This window comes from Apteryx mantelli, chromosome 21, assembly GCF_036417845.1.
Source record: "Apteryx mantelli isolate bAptMan1 chromosome 21, bAptMan1.hap1, whole genome shotgun sequence".
Classification (NCBI taxonomy): domain Eukaryota; kingdom Metazoa; phylum Chordata; class Aves; order Apterygiformes; family Apterygidae; genus Apteryx; species Apteryx mantelli.
In genome coordinates this window covers 5,794,915-5,807,227 of record NC_089998.1, presented here as the reverse complement: position 1 = coordinate 5,807,227, position 12,313 = coordinate 5,794,915, and the positions used below count along the sequence as shown (strand labels likewise).

The following is a 12,313-nucleotide window of genomic DNA, read 5'->3' as shown; positions in this document are numbered from 1 at the left end:
AACACGAGGCCACACCAGCTCGAGAAGTGGATTCGATTGTCACTTTAATCCACAGACTGCTGCATGCACCGTAAACAGGATCGTTAGGCAGGTTCGTTATTGGTATTTATTTGTCTTTAATATAAAAGTTACAGGTTTGAAATGTTCGCAGGAAGATGCCACCATCAGGACGGGGTTAGTGGTAAATATATAGTACAACGTAACACGGTGGGACGGCGGGCGCGGGAGCAGGGCAGGGGCCCCGCGGTGGCTGCGGGCAGATCCCGGCGCTCGGTGGCGGGTTCTGCGCCGCTGCCCGCGGCTGGCGACACCTGCGCCCTGGCCCACGCCCGCGGCGGGGACCGAAACCGCCGGGTTGCTTTTAGTGCTATCACCACTCACGACACTCCTAGGAAGGGCCTACGCTAGCGCACACCTTCGACGGTGAAGCGACACGCTCGGAGCGAGCCAGCCGAAAACTCTGCGCCGGACGCGGATTGCATTTGCCTTTTCACAGACTTTTTTTTTTTTTTTCCTTTTTAAATCTTATTTACAAAGAAGAAAAAGTAGCACTTCCTGCGTGGAAGGCTGCGAAGCCTTCGGGGGTTGCAAAGGCTTTGCCAGGCGCAGCGCGCAGCTCGGACGCAGGGCGCCTTGGCACCGTAGGAACCCGCCGGTTTTCAGCCAGCACGCTCCTTCCCGCTCCGAGGCGGGGATTTAGCCCGGAAACATCCCCGCTTCGGCCGCGCTGGGGATTGCACAGCGTTAACGGGGGCTGGCGCGCGGGTCCCCCGCGCTCCCATCACGCAGCGGACGCCTTCTGCGCGTGCCGCGCAGCCACGCTGCCCCGGCGCTGGCGTCTCAGGCCACCGCGGCGGTTTTGGCTACGCTGCCTTACAAGCACTGATTCGATGGCAACGGTGCAGGCCAGGGTGCTGATGAGCCCTGCGCCTAAACCTTCAGGGAAAGCGAGATATAATCCCGCGAGCTGAGTAAGGCGGCCGTCATCCCCTGCCGCAGACGGACAACCGGAGCTGCCGTTTGACGGGAGCCGGCGAAGCCTTTGCAATCCGTTTGCAGAAGGAAGCACTTGCAGCTCTGATTCACCCAGACTAAACAGAGCCTTGGAGAACATGGAGCTGCTGCCGAGAAATAAGTTAAGGATGCTCCGCAAAACATCCCGCGTATATTCCCTGCAAGCCACAGCCCTAAAACTGCAGGGTTTTTGTTGGACAGAACTCTATAAAAACTTGTGATCACACAACGTGGTTCCGAAAAAGGCCTTTGCAGGGCCGATAAAACCTACAGCATACACTCAAAAACATGATCCACACTGTAAACAACTGAACGGGGACAGAAAGGGAGGATGCGAACCGGCCCAGCTGGGGCTGCACTGGTGAGGACGACGTCCGGGCGGGACGCGGAGAGGGGACAGAGGGGCTGAATAAGGCACACCGAACGGATTGGGGTTAACACTGCGTGGCTGGGAAACGCTAACCCCCTCTTACCTGCTGGGCTGCCTGTGCCCTGCCGGCTCTGCGCATGGCTGTACTGGGGACAGGGCCTTGTTGAGGCTTTTCCCAAAAAACGGACCACAAAGCGCAGCACCAAGGGCTGTCCAGATGGGACGCCCGCCCCCCCCTTAGCCCCCCCAAACCATTTGGCAACAACGAGAGGAGAGAGGAGCGGGGCGGAGGGGATGGGCAGGCCTGGCCCTGAGCACGGCTCCTTCCCTGTCGGCATTTACAATCCCGGAAATGTATCTGCTAGCTCCTCTGCCTGGATCCTGCTTCCCGCTCCGCAGCCAGCTCCACGTGCGGCTGCCCCAAGCCTCCTTTATTCCAGCACTTGGAATGACATTGTCACTGGTTGCGAATTTTATACATGTCGTTTTGCACTTTTTTCTTTTTTTTTCCTATAAATCCACTGGTACTCAGACATGCATCAAAAAAATCCCCAATGGATTCTAAATACTAATATTTACAGTCTTATATACTACAGAATTTACTGTGCAAAAGCTAGTACCATCACTAAATGATACGGGCTCACAGGACGAGTGAACCACAGTACCTTGGCTAGTCAATATTTCCAGGGTTCAGAGGGATTACTGTTGCTTAAATAATGAGATTTGAGAGGAGGAGGGGGATACGACAACTGGAGATGGCGGGTCCCTGCCCACGTTTTCAGTGCCTCTTCCGCATCTATGACCGGTGCCTTCCTCCCTTTAGGAAGGCGAGAGAGATCTGGGGTAAACTCAACACCCCTGTAAACAAAAGCAAGCTCTCAGGAAGCAGAGCTCCTCTGGCAGACAGCGGCAGATTCTTCCATCCTCGTCTCCCAGGGCTAAAAACGTTTCGAGGCGGCGTCGCAGGGGAGACGCAAAACCTCGGCTTCCGCAGCTGCTGCCGGCTGGGTAACGCTCCAGAGACAGGTGACTTGTTTGTGGGTGCTGAGCTCTTGCTGGTCCTCCCTTGGGGATGGAAACAAAAGCTCAGGTCCTTCCGAACGCCGGTGAAGTATCAGTCAGCGAACCAGCAGCACGCTCGCATGGGACCCTCCTTCCACAAAGCTCTCTCCCCAGGTTTAAAGCTGATCCGCGGCACGGAGGGATGGGAGGAGAAGGAAGGCGAGTGCAGCGAGCACTGGCTGATCTCCCGCCTTAGCTGCTGCCGCCCGGCAAGAAGGCGGCTCCCGCACACGTTCGCTGCTCTTGTGCTGCAAGAGCCCAACATTCGCACACCCAGTGATTGCTGCCAGCTGGGAGGGAGGGTGCGTCATCCAGTAACAGGTACAAACATTGAACTCCAGTCTCCTAGCTGCCCTCGGCGTGTGTGCGGAGCAATTCTCCTCGCTCACACAAACCCCTCCTCCTAGGTCTTCTCTTCCCGGTCTGTTTTTCTCCTCGTAATGTTCCGAGGTTTGATTTTGAGAGACAGTTCCCACAAGGCCTCCTCAGCCAGATGGTCGCTGAAATCATTGAAGAATGACACTATATCATCATTTCTTTTGATGTCATAATGTCTGGAAAACCAGAGAGAACAGAAGGGCTGCAGTTAACCGAGATGCTGCTCAGGAACCTCTCCCAGTCCTGAGCCCCCCTCTCCGCTCTAACGCACATCCAGCGCTGTGATCTGAATTACCTGAGCCAGCTACTCATGACAATGATGTGACACCAGGGAGGGGGGATACACACGATGCCCAGCCCTGAACTGGGGAAAAAGACCACTGATCCCGTGACACTGAATTAGAACTGTGGCTTCCACTGAAAAACAGCATTAAGGGAAACCCTTCCTGACCAAGAGAACACAGGAACCAGCAACAACAACGATCTGCAGGAAAAGCTGTCGTGTGATGAAGAGGAGTAGGGAAACTTTACGCACTGCCAGGACTCCTTAAGTCTCCACCACAGTGTTTTGACGTTAGGCTCCCTTCCTTTTCCACAGCAGCTCACGTGCCCCCGCCACTGCTGGCTGTAACAATCCCACAGCAGTATCTGAGCTGCCTCTGATCCCCTTCGCTGCACTTACACTTGTTGGAAGCACCTCATGCTGTCCAGGATGTTAAACTGCTGCCAGCGCTTGGAAAAGTTCACTTTGCTGTCAATGTAATCTGGATTTCCCAGATGAACAAAGGTCAGGTCCTGCAGAATTAGGCCTCTGAAAGAGAGAAGGGGTGGCAGGCCAAGGAGCAGGCAAACAAGTACAGAGGTGAGTCACGCACGGGCAGGACAGCCTGCCAAAAGGCGGCTGCACATAATCTAATTGCCTCCTGCTGCTGGCACCCTTAGCATCATGATTTTAAACTAGAGCGAAACATCTCCCCTCTGCCCCTCCAGCAAATATGAAGGTGTTTAGATCCTATCATTACACGCAAAGCTGAGATATCTCAGAAGTGAGGCATTAATGTTCACATGAACAGTGCTGGGTCTGTTGCTCTTTCACTGTTTGTAGACCAGGCTGGAAGAAGGTTGCAATGGGCGCATCTGCCAGGGGGTTAAACCTTCCTTCCAGTTTTATGCAAGATGACTTTCCTCATGCTGAGGCTTTGCGAGCAAAAGAGTCTGTGTCTCCCTTCCTCTCTCTACCTCCCCTGCTCACCTGCATGCCTGCACAGTCCTCCTGTGGTCCCCACCACATGAGATGCTGTGCATCTATGCAACCTCTTCCTACAGAATTTTTACCATAGAAAAAAGCAAGTCCAGGAGAATTTTTACTAGGATAAACCCAGATGAAATCTGATATCCAGATCAGAGGGCCTGTACAGAGAAGGGCAAAGGCTTCAACCTTTCATCTGGCAACAGAATGAAGAAGCATGTGTTTGACAAGGGAAATTCCTAATTTACCAGCTCTTCCAGTCAGCAGAAGCAGAGCTGATGTAGAGGAGCATGAAGCAGCTCAAAGTTGTGGGATCCATTTCACCTCATGGGAAAATTTGTCTTTCTGTGCACAGACACCAAAGAAACTGTAGTTAAAGTGTCAACTAAAGATCCGGGCACTTCCTATCTCCTTTGCCATAGTCAATTCAAGTCAATTCACCTTTACAAAAAAAGAAAGCTGAGGCACAAAGTAAAGCACCTGAAACAGCAGGAGGTAGTCTGGGCTTTGATTGATGTTCACAAAAATGAGTAAGAGCATCAGGGGAACAGTGGATAGAGAAATCCAGTCATCTTATAGCAGGAACACACTGTCACAGGGAAAGGGAGAGCAGTACCCAGGGGTGTCACCCTGCTTTTCCCTAGTACAGGAGGAGTTGCTCCAGAACGGGCATGTGGGTTTGCTATAAAGATGTGGCACACCGACGTGTTATTCTAGATCTAGGGTGAAAGGCAAGCGTTTAACTGAGCAGAGGCTGCTGAGAAATCACTGGAGGAACTGCTTGAATGTGCAGAAGCAATGGCAGAGGAAAGACAAATCACCAACTCACAGGTAAGGTATGCAGGGAGGCTCCACATCAGCCAGAGCTGCTCGGTAGGCCCGGAAGGATGAGGAGCTGTCAATCAGCGTGCAGTACTCAGCCAGGCCCTAGCAGAAGACAAAGCTGGTTTGTAGCAGTGGTGCTACCGTGGGCTTTGTGACCTCCCCTCCAGGGACCTACGCAGGCTAAGGAGTTAATGCCACCCTGCAAACACCTCCAGTTGATTTAATAAACGTGAGCCTGACTGTGTACACAGAACCTCACCACTTTCAGCTTCAGCAAGGCTTCAATTTGCAGGGAGGAAGACGCTGTTCTCTCAGCCTGTAACTGTGCTGGCATTTCTGCTGCTGTCAGAAAGCCCAGCAACACTGCAGGTTTCCAGCACCGTGGCATTATACAAGTGGAGAGCATTTATCCACCATCCCTCCACATTGGCACATCACTGAGCTGTTAAAACCCACCCAGCTGTTTCATACCGTAACCACAGTTAGCCTTTTTTCCCCTAAAGATGCAAGTCCTTGCTGTTCCTTACCTCTGAGGTTTGTTTCTGCCACTCCAGCCTTCGGATGGGTGCAGAATCCAGTGCAGAAAGAATGGCCAGATAGGAATTAAAATTATTCAGCTTTCGTAAGTGCTGTGAAGAAGGATAATACGAGTTACTCTAGAGATCTGAAAAGCCTTCTTGGCAACAAACAGCTCTACTCACTGGAACGTCCCACACTCCTACTCCTGTTCCCAGATATTTAATGAACAGTGTGTGTGATTCACAGCAAGAATCAAGCTGATACCTTCATAATTTTTATAAATTTAAGGAGCAGCCTCTCTCGGTCTTGGGCTTTCTCTTGCACCATAATTATTGAACGGACCCTGGAAGAACAGACAGAACAAAACAGAAAGAACAATAAACCCACTGAGGCAGAATTCTGATCTCAGATTTCTTGCTTCATTTGCAAAATGGGTAACTAATAAGGATGGATCAACAATGCTGACAAGTTCATGCTGCTTCCAACTTAAATGGAGCACTTCAATTCACAGCAAAAATGGAATAATTTCAAGGATGACCACAATGAAGTAACATCACCCTTAGGAGTTCACTTATTTGCAGGGGGAATGTTTGTTTGAAGAGCTTAACAATACTGATGATAATTCTTAATTCTTACAGGTTGCTGTGCCCTCTGAAACCCTCGTGATTTTGTATTTCCTGTGTTCTGGGTTCTTTGAAGAGCGCCCTGCATCTAGTTCCCAGCCAAAAATATATGCATGATGCTACTAAAAGATACAATCCTTTTCACAGGGAACCCAACTCAAGAAGAACTATATTGAATTCTAAGGCACTGAAGGTTAAGCACAGTTCAGTGCCGTGGTCGCTCTGATCTCCTTACCAGTAGGACATGTTATTAAAGTGCTCTGTAAACTGTGTCAGGTTGGGGCTCTTCTCTTCATTTTGCTCCTTTGCCCAAAGCAAAACTTCTGGTATCTGCCGAGGAAGAGAGAGGAGTGGGAGAACACCACACGTTAAAATAGGATTTCTGCCTTAAGATTCCCCAGTCATAGCTTGTGGTCATAGCCTTTTGCTGACACAAATTCAGCTGTCTCCTACAACGCAACAGGTGCGCATGGAAAGTTGGCAGGGAGCAATCCCAGAGATTGCAGAGGGTATGTGTTAAAATCCCTGCCACCACCCTCATCCCATCCTTGTCTCTGTACCTCAATTTTATAGAAGAGTTCGGCATCTAGGAGGGTCAGCTGCTCAGCTATTTCGTGACTGTGGAAATCATGCAGGGTCCCTGGCCTGTAGGAAACAAGGATGAAGTATAAAGGCTAAGAAAATGTGACTTGTTTTCTTTCCATCATTATATTTTGGACTGAGAAAACTGTTGCATCTGCAGATAAGGGATGCCTGTCTCTCAGAAAGGAGCAAGATATGATTACGTGCACAATTCCTCACCTGGCTGCCACCCCACGGGCTGCGAGAGGTTTGATGGAATTGGCATATCTCAGCATATTCTTCTGATCGACTTTGTCAAGGATATTTTTGCGTAACACTCTAGCGAGGCTCAGCTCCCCATTGCAGACTAGCCGGAACACCAGGTCCATCAGCAGCTTGAGAATTTCATCTGTCAACTCCACTAAGCTGAAAGAAAGATGGAAAACCCAAGCAAGACATCAGAGTAACGACTCAGAGTTATGGAATTTGTATTTGTATAGTCTTGTCACTCTTTCCCAAAAGCAGAACCAAGTGACTGAAATTCCTCCTCTTCCCAGCTCTTCCTTTCTTAGAGATTCCCCTTTCACCGGTTATTTTAAAATCACGGACCCAGAGAGGACACTGTGAGAACCTGCTCTTCCAAAAAGAGGGTTCCCTGTGTCCAGCATTGTAGCGGTCTCCTTGGTCAAGGTAGGGGGTTTTAGGTACCATCTCAGATGGGTTTTAAACAATACAATGTTCACAGCTGGTAGACTTCTGTCTTGTTACTGACCCTGTATCTCCAACCCCAAAGCAAAGAAGGCAACTCACCACAGCTCATCCACCACTCTCACCAGCACGAAGAAGGTGTTCTTACTGACTCGCTTCTTAAATGTGTCTGCGAAGTGGCAAAACTTCTCATATGTTGCTCACAAATTAAAGAATCAACCTAGCGTAGTCAGACTGACATTAGTACAACTAACAGCTACCTTGAGGAACATGAGAATAGCACAATACTCTGCCTTGACTGAAACTGGTGTTCAACTTCTAGGAGATATGGGACACTAATAGCGCTCTAATTAACGTGGTATTAAGATACCACCAGCTGCAGGTAGCAGGGGTGTGAGGAGGTTCTTACACCTTGCAGAATTCATGCTATCAGAGCATTATCTCTAAGGTGAAATTTAACGAGCAGCACTCCTTCACTGTGATCCCCCCCACTGGTCTGTGACATCTGGTCTCATAACAGATCTCACTTCCCAATTTGCTGCAAGGGGAACAGCGTGGGGGAGACAGGACAGCAAAGGCTGAAAAACCTTCCACCAGGCGGACAAAGGGAAAGAGAAACAGGGTGCAGAAAGCGGCCTACGGGAATGCCCCAGCATCTCTCCAAAGCAAGTGTTTTCCCTGACAACTGCTCTGCAATGAGGTTTGCCGTGTCCTTGGCAGAACTGATCCCAGCAGAAGCATGGGGAGCACAGGCTCTGCTGCAGATGGCAGTGATGAGCTGCGACTCAGGGCAGGGTGACGTCAGGCTTCCTTTGATGTGCGGTTACAGGACCAAAGCCCATGAGGCCTTCGCACTGCCTGAACTGAGACACTGACCCACTCAGCGCCAATGGTAGTAAGGGAGCCATCGCAACAGAGCCAAGGGGAAGGAACTGCAGACAAGGGTGCTCACCAAGAAGCAGTCTCCGTACTTGCCAGAGATGCTCCCCTCTGCCTTGACCTGCCCCGGAGCATTTCCCACCTGCAGGGTGCACAGGTGAGGGAATCCCTGCTCGGCAGTGGGCAGGTTGTGGGCGAAACCTCTATGGCAAGCACGTTACGGACGGCGTTGCCAGCAGGCTTTTGCCTGAACAAATTCCCACCAGCTCCCTCCACGATGACTGCTTGGTCCTGATCCTTGAAGAGGCTGAACTGTCATTCATGCAAAAGGATATCTGTACTGCAGCTTCTTGATGAGCTCTTCTGGGGTAATAAATGTCCTGTATGTGGTCAGAAAGGCTTCACAGTACAGCACCAGATCTACAGAGAAAGACAAGGAAGTGTCAGTCATCAACCCTGCATTTAGAAAAGAAAGCTCATTCTTAGGTTGAATCCAGCCTTACAGAAAGGGGAAGGGGACACAATTTGAAAAGAAGGAGCTTTACAGAAATGCTGCGTTGTTGTTTCTTACCAGCAGATGGACCCTAAGGCATAAAAGCAACAGTGAAACTGCCCCGATCCCAGTGGGCTGGCTCCCATTTGAAGCAATCAGCCTTGCTTTTTAGCTTATGGGATCATGAAAGGGGTCAGTGAAAAACACCCGTCTGTGGGTCGGAAACGTTTAATAACAGGTCAAGGAAAAGTGTGCTGAGGGCCTTGGGGATACTTTAAAGAGAAGACGTGATTATAAGAGATGGGTGTCTGTTCTCTGTCTTTACTACTTAGGTAGGACAGAGCTGTGCAGGAAGAACAGGGTCACTCTTCCCTTGTAACAGGGATGCATATATTTAAAATGACAATACAGTGCCGCAGACCCTCCCCTCCTTGCTGCTCCAGGAAAACTCCCTGAGGAGAGTGTACATGCAAGATTGTTTCCAGCCAAAAGAGGAGTAAATTGTACAGCAAAAACTGACCCTGCCATGACCGTGACTGCCCTGCCATGCCGTGACCCACGGCCGCGACACAAGCGCTGACCCGGGGCATGCAGAGACCTTCTGTTCGTCAAGCTGCGCCACTGGGTGCTCCAGGCCCCAGAATCACAGAGGCTCTGGCTATCGTCACGGGCCCAGAGGATGCAACTTGAAAAAGCAGGAACCACGACAGGGAGAGAAGCTTTCAGGTTAGGACTGCAGTACACCAGCAGTCCTGGGCAAGGCTTGGTCACTGTGGACAGCAGCGGTCAAAATGGAAGCTTATTAGCGCTGGTATGAACAACCACGCTGCAGTGCAGCAACATCTGCAGCGGCACGGCCTGCTGCCCTTCGCTGGCCCGCTGCAACCGCTGGCAGAGGCTTGTTAGCAGGGCTGGGGGAAGCAGCTTGTGCCGTGCCTGCCCAGGCTAGGCCGTACACGTACACGCACGGCTGGCTTCAGCCAGGGCAAGAGCACCCCACACCCACGCGCTGTAACCTCCATCCGCTGTGCGTGGAGGGTGTGAAAGGGGAGGGAATGGCAGATTTGTGCCTTTCTACCTGCAGTGTTTCTCTTGGCAGGCACCTCACACAGAGACCCTTCTTCCTGCTGTTCTTAAATCAGAGAGAGCTGCTTTTAGTTAAAGACAACCAGACTTAAGCTCTAAAGCCAGAGGTTGGGTGGTCATGTCAGAGGTGAGTCCTAGGCCTTGTCTGGCTGTAATCCTGCACTCACAGCAAGCGCATGTGGCTGAGAGCACTTAACTGACCACAGCTTTTATTCCTAAAGACCACAAGTCGCCTTTTATCCCTTATTCCATTTAGCTCTTTCACAAAACTCAAATGGACAAGAAGCATCATGCAACAGGGTGTGGAGTTACATTTATTCTGGGTTCCCATCTGCCCAAAAGGCAATGTGAGGTAATACAGCTCTGGCACTCAAAGCTGCCAAGAAATTCATCTTTAAAGGAAAGCCTCTTAACTATACCTCTCTGTGCAGTTTGGCTGATTGATTTACAAGCCCTGAATTCTTCTCATTGTAAGCTTAATTCATTAACCCTCTCAGTCACCCAAACAGTGGGTTAGCATAGCACAAATTCCTCCATGCTCCATTCAGATCAACGGCTTGGCAGAGCACATAAGGCTAAGCTCTGCGACTATTCTGAGCAACGCACTGCTCAGATCTCCCTCCACCCATCCGCTCTCCCTGTCCGTGCTGCTGTGTATTTAAAACCTGGCTCTAGTTTTTCCAGTCTTGAGAGGTTGTCCACAGCTTCCACCTCACTGTTTGCAACATCCGCAAAGCTCACCATTCACGAACTACTTGTGAACTACTTGTCTAACACACAAGTAGCTGTCTTTAAACAGCAATGGTATGGAAGAAGTTCTTCCAATGTGATGCTTGTTCTGGAGTACAGCAATAGTAAATCAGAGCTTCTCTATTCCATTTTCAGCTTTTTTAACAGGGATATTTTCACCATCTCGACTTTTTTTTACATATCTAACCATAGCATAATGAATTGTGCCCCTCTCTCTACTATGTTCCCAACTTTGGTCTTTTGTGTCTGGGTTGGATGCCTGATGTAGACAGGGAAATATATCTACCAGGGGGAAGGATTTTCTTCCTAGTCGAATGGTGCTGGTAAGCAATTGCAAACACCTTATACTACAGTAAAAAAGCTGCCATTTAAAAATGCACGTGAAAGTTATTTCCCCTTTGACTGATCAAGCCTCTAAAATAGCTGAGTGGTTCAGCAGGTTAGTGCATTTTGCTTTGCATCCCAGGAGATAAGGAGATCAATTCTGGTTAAGGTCATCAGCACAAATGTGTTTGGCAGGTTCAAAATCACTCCTTGGAAATGCCGCAAAGGCCATCTCTGTCACAGGACTCGGAAAGCAACTGCATCATGTGGGAGGTGACTGGGTTTGCAGAGATAAAGGAGGGTTTTAACAAATAGGCCACAACAGGCCGTTTGCAGCTGCCCTCTCGGAAAGCAGCGGCCTGTCTCGGCAGGCAGGGAGGCACCGACGCAGCACTGTCACCAGCTCCGCTGGTGGGCCTTGCCTTCCAGATCTCGGCAAGGGCTTTAAGGAGTTAATACCATCCCTGCTGCTAAATGGAATGAACAAGTGCTTATCCAGCTTACCTCTGTTTCCCCAAAGATAAGCACAATCCTCCCCGCAACTCACAGGATCATTAATGCCGTCCTCTCCACCCCGGCCCAGCTGCATATGGTAACTTTGCAACTGCTCACGCTACAGAGAATCAGCTTAAAAGTAGCAGAAGACCACATCAGGCTGCACTCTTCAGCTTGCTTGGGTGCAGCCACTGTACCTTTCCTGTCGGTCTCTGTCGCGTGCACTAACAAAATATCTCCGGACCCGCCACGAACATCTGGCCCATCATCTCCCTGCAATGAGAACAGAAACACATTACACATAACCCATGCTCCCTTCGGCCTGATTTGCCATCTCTGAGGTCCAGACTCAGCATTAACTGGCAGAGTACACAATGTTCCCGGCACTGCTCACAGCACAAGCTGGGACATGGTCTTAAGTGCTGGGCTAATCCTGCAATCTGAGTACAACATTTGGTGTCCCAGGTGAGGATCTAGGCTAATGCTCACTCGGGGTCGCTCACTCTTTGAGGCCAGGCTGTGAAGTGCAGTGAAAGCTGAACCTTCTGCCCACCAAAGAATGAGCAGAAATGTCCCAGACTCCCCAAAGCTCCCGAAAGACCATTAATAGAGCAGTAACACTATGTGAACTGTCTCAAAGTGCATGATCACGTACCACAGCGGCTGTGGGGTGAAAGGTCATGCATTCGACTTAAGTGTTTCTGAAACATCAAAACCTAGCAAGTTAATTCCATAATCTGGAACTATTTGGCTGGAGGTCACCTGAAGTGATCCAGTAACCAGGAGCAGGAACCTGGTCTGCTAACTGCTTGCCCCCTGCCTCACCACTCTCTAAAAACTGCTTTTTCTAACTACTGCAGTTCACTGCTAAAAATATGCAAAACTAATCTATCGCTTAGCCAGTGGTTCCCACGCTACAGGAAATAGCTCACAGCAGAACTGTAGCAGTTTTATACTGTTTTAAATATGCGAACTGT

The 12,313-nt window shown here is 50.0% G+C and overlaps 1 protein-coding gene across 4 annotated transcripts in view; it reads right to left on the bottom strand.

The window, feature by feature from the left end:
• Positions 1-27: 27 nt before the first annotated feature.
• Positions 28-12,313, bottom strand: part of RAPGEF1 (Rap guanine nucleotide exchange factor 1) — a 90,792-nt gene continuing 78,506 nt past the window's right edge. For all 4 annotated transcript variants that reach the window (XM_067309319.1, XM_067309321.1, XM_067309322.1 and 1 more), the window contains 11 exons: positions 11,534-11,609; positions 8,524-8,608; positions 7,412-7,504; positions 6,842-7,027; positions 6,601-6,685; positions 6,276-6,370; positions 5,682-5,760; positions 5,426-5,527; positions 4,903-5,000; positions 3,507-3,635; positions 28-3,000 (listed from right to left, as the gene is read on the bottom strand). In XM_067309319.1, coding sequence (XP_067165420.1) covers positions 2,850-3,000; positions 3,507-3,635; positions 4,903-5,000; positions 5,426-5,527; positions 5,682-5,760; positions 6,276-6,370; positions 6,601-6,685; positions 6,842-7,027; positions 7,412-7,504; positions 8,524-8,608; positions 11,534-11,609 — 1,179 coding nt within the window. In that variant the 3' untranslated portion in view covers positions 28-2,849. The remainder of the gene's footprint in view (positions 3,001-3,506; positions 3,636-4,902; positions 5,001-5,425; positions 5,528-5,681; positions 5,761-6,275; positions 6,371-6,600; positions 6,686-6,841; positions 7,028-7,411; positions 7,505-8,523; positions 8,609-11,533; positions 11,610-12,313) is intronic.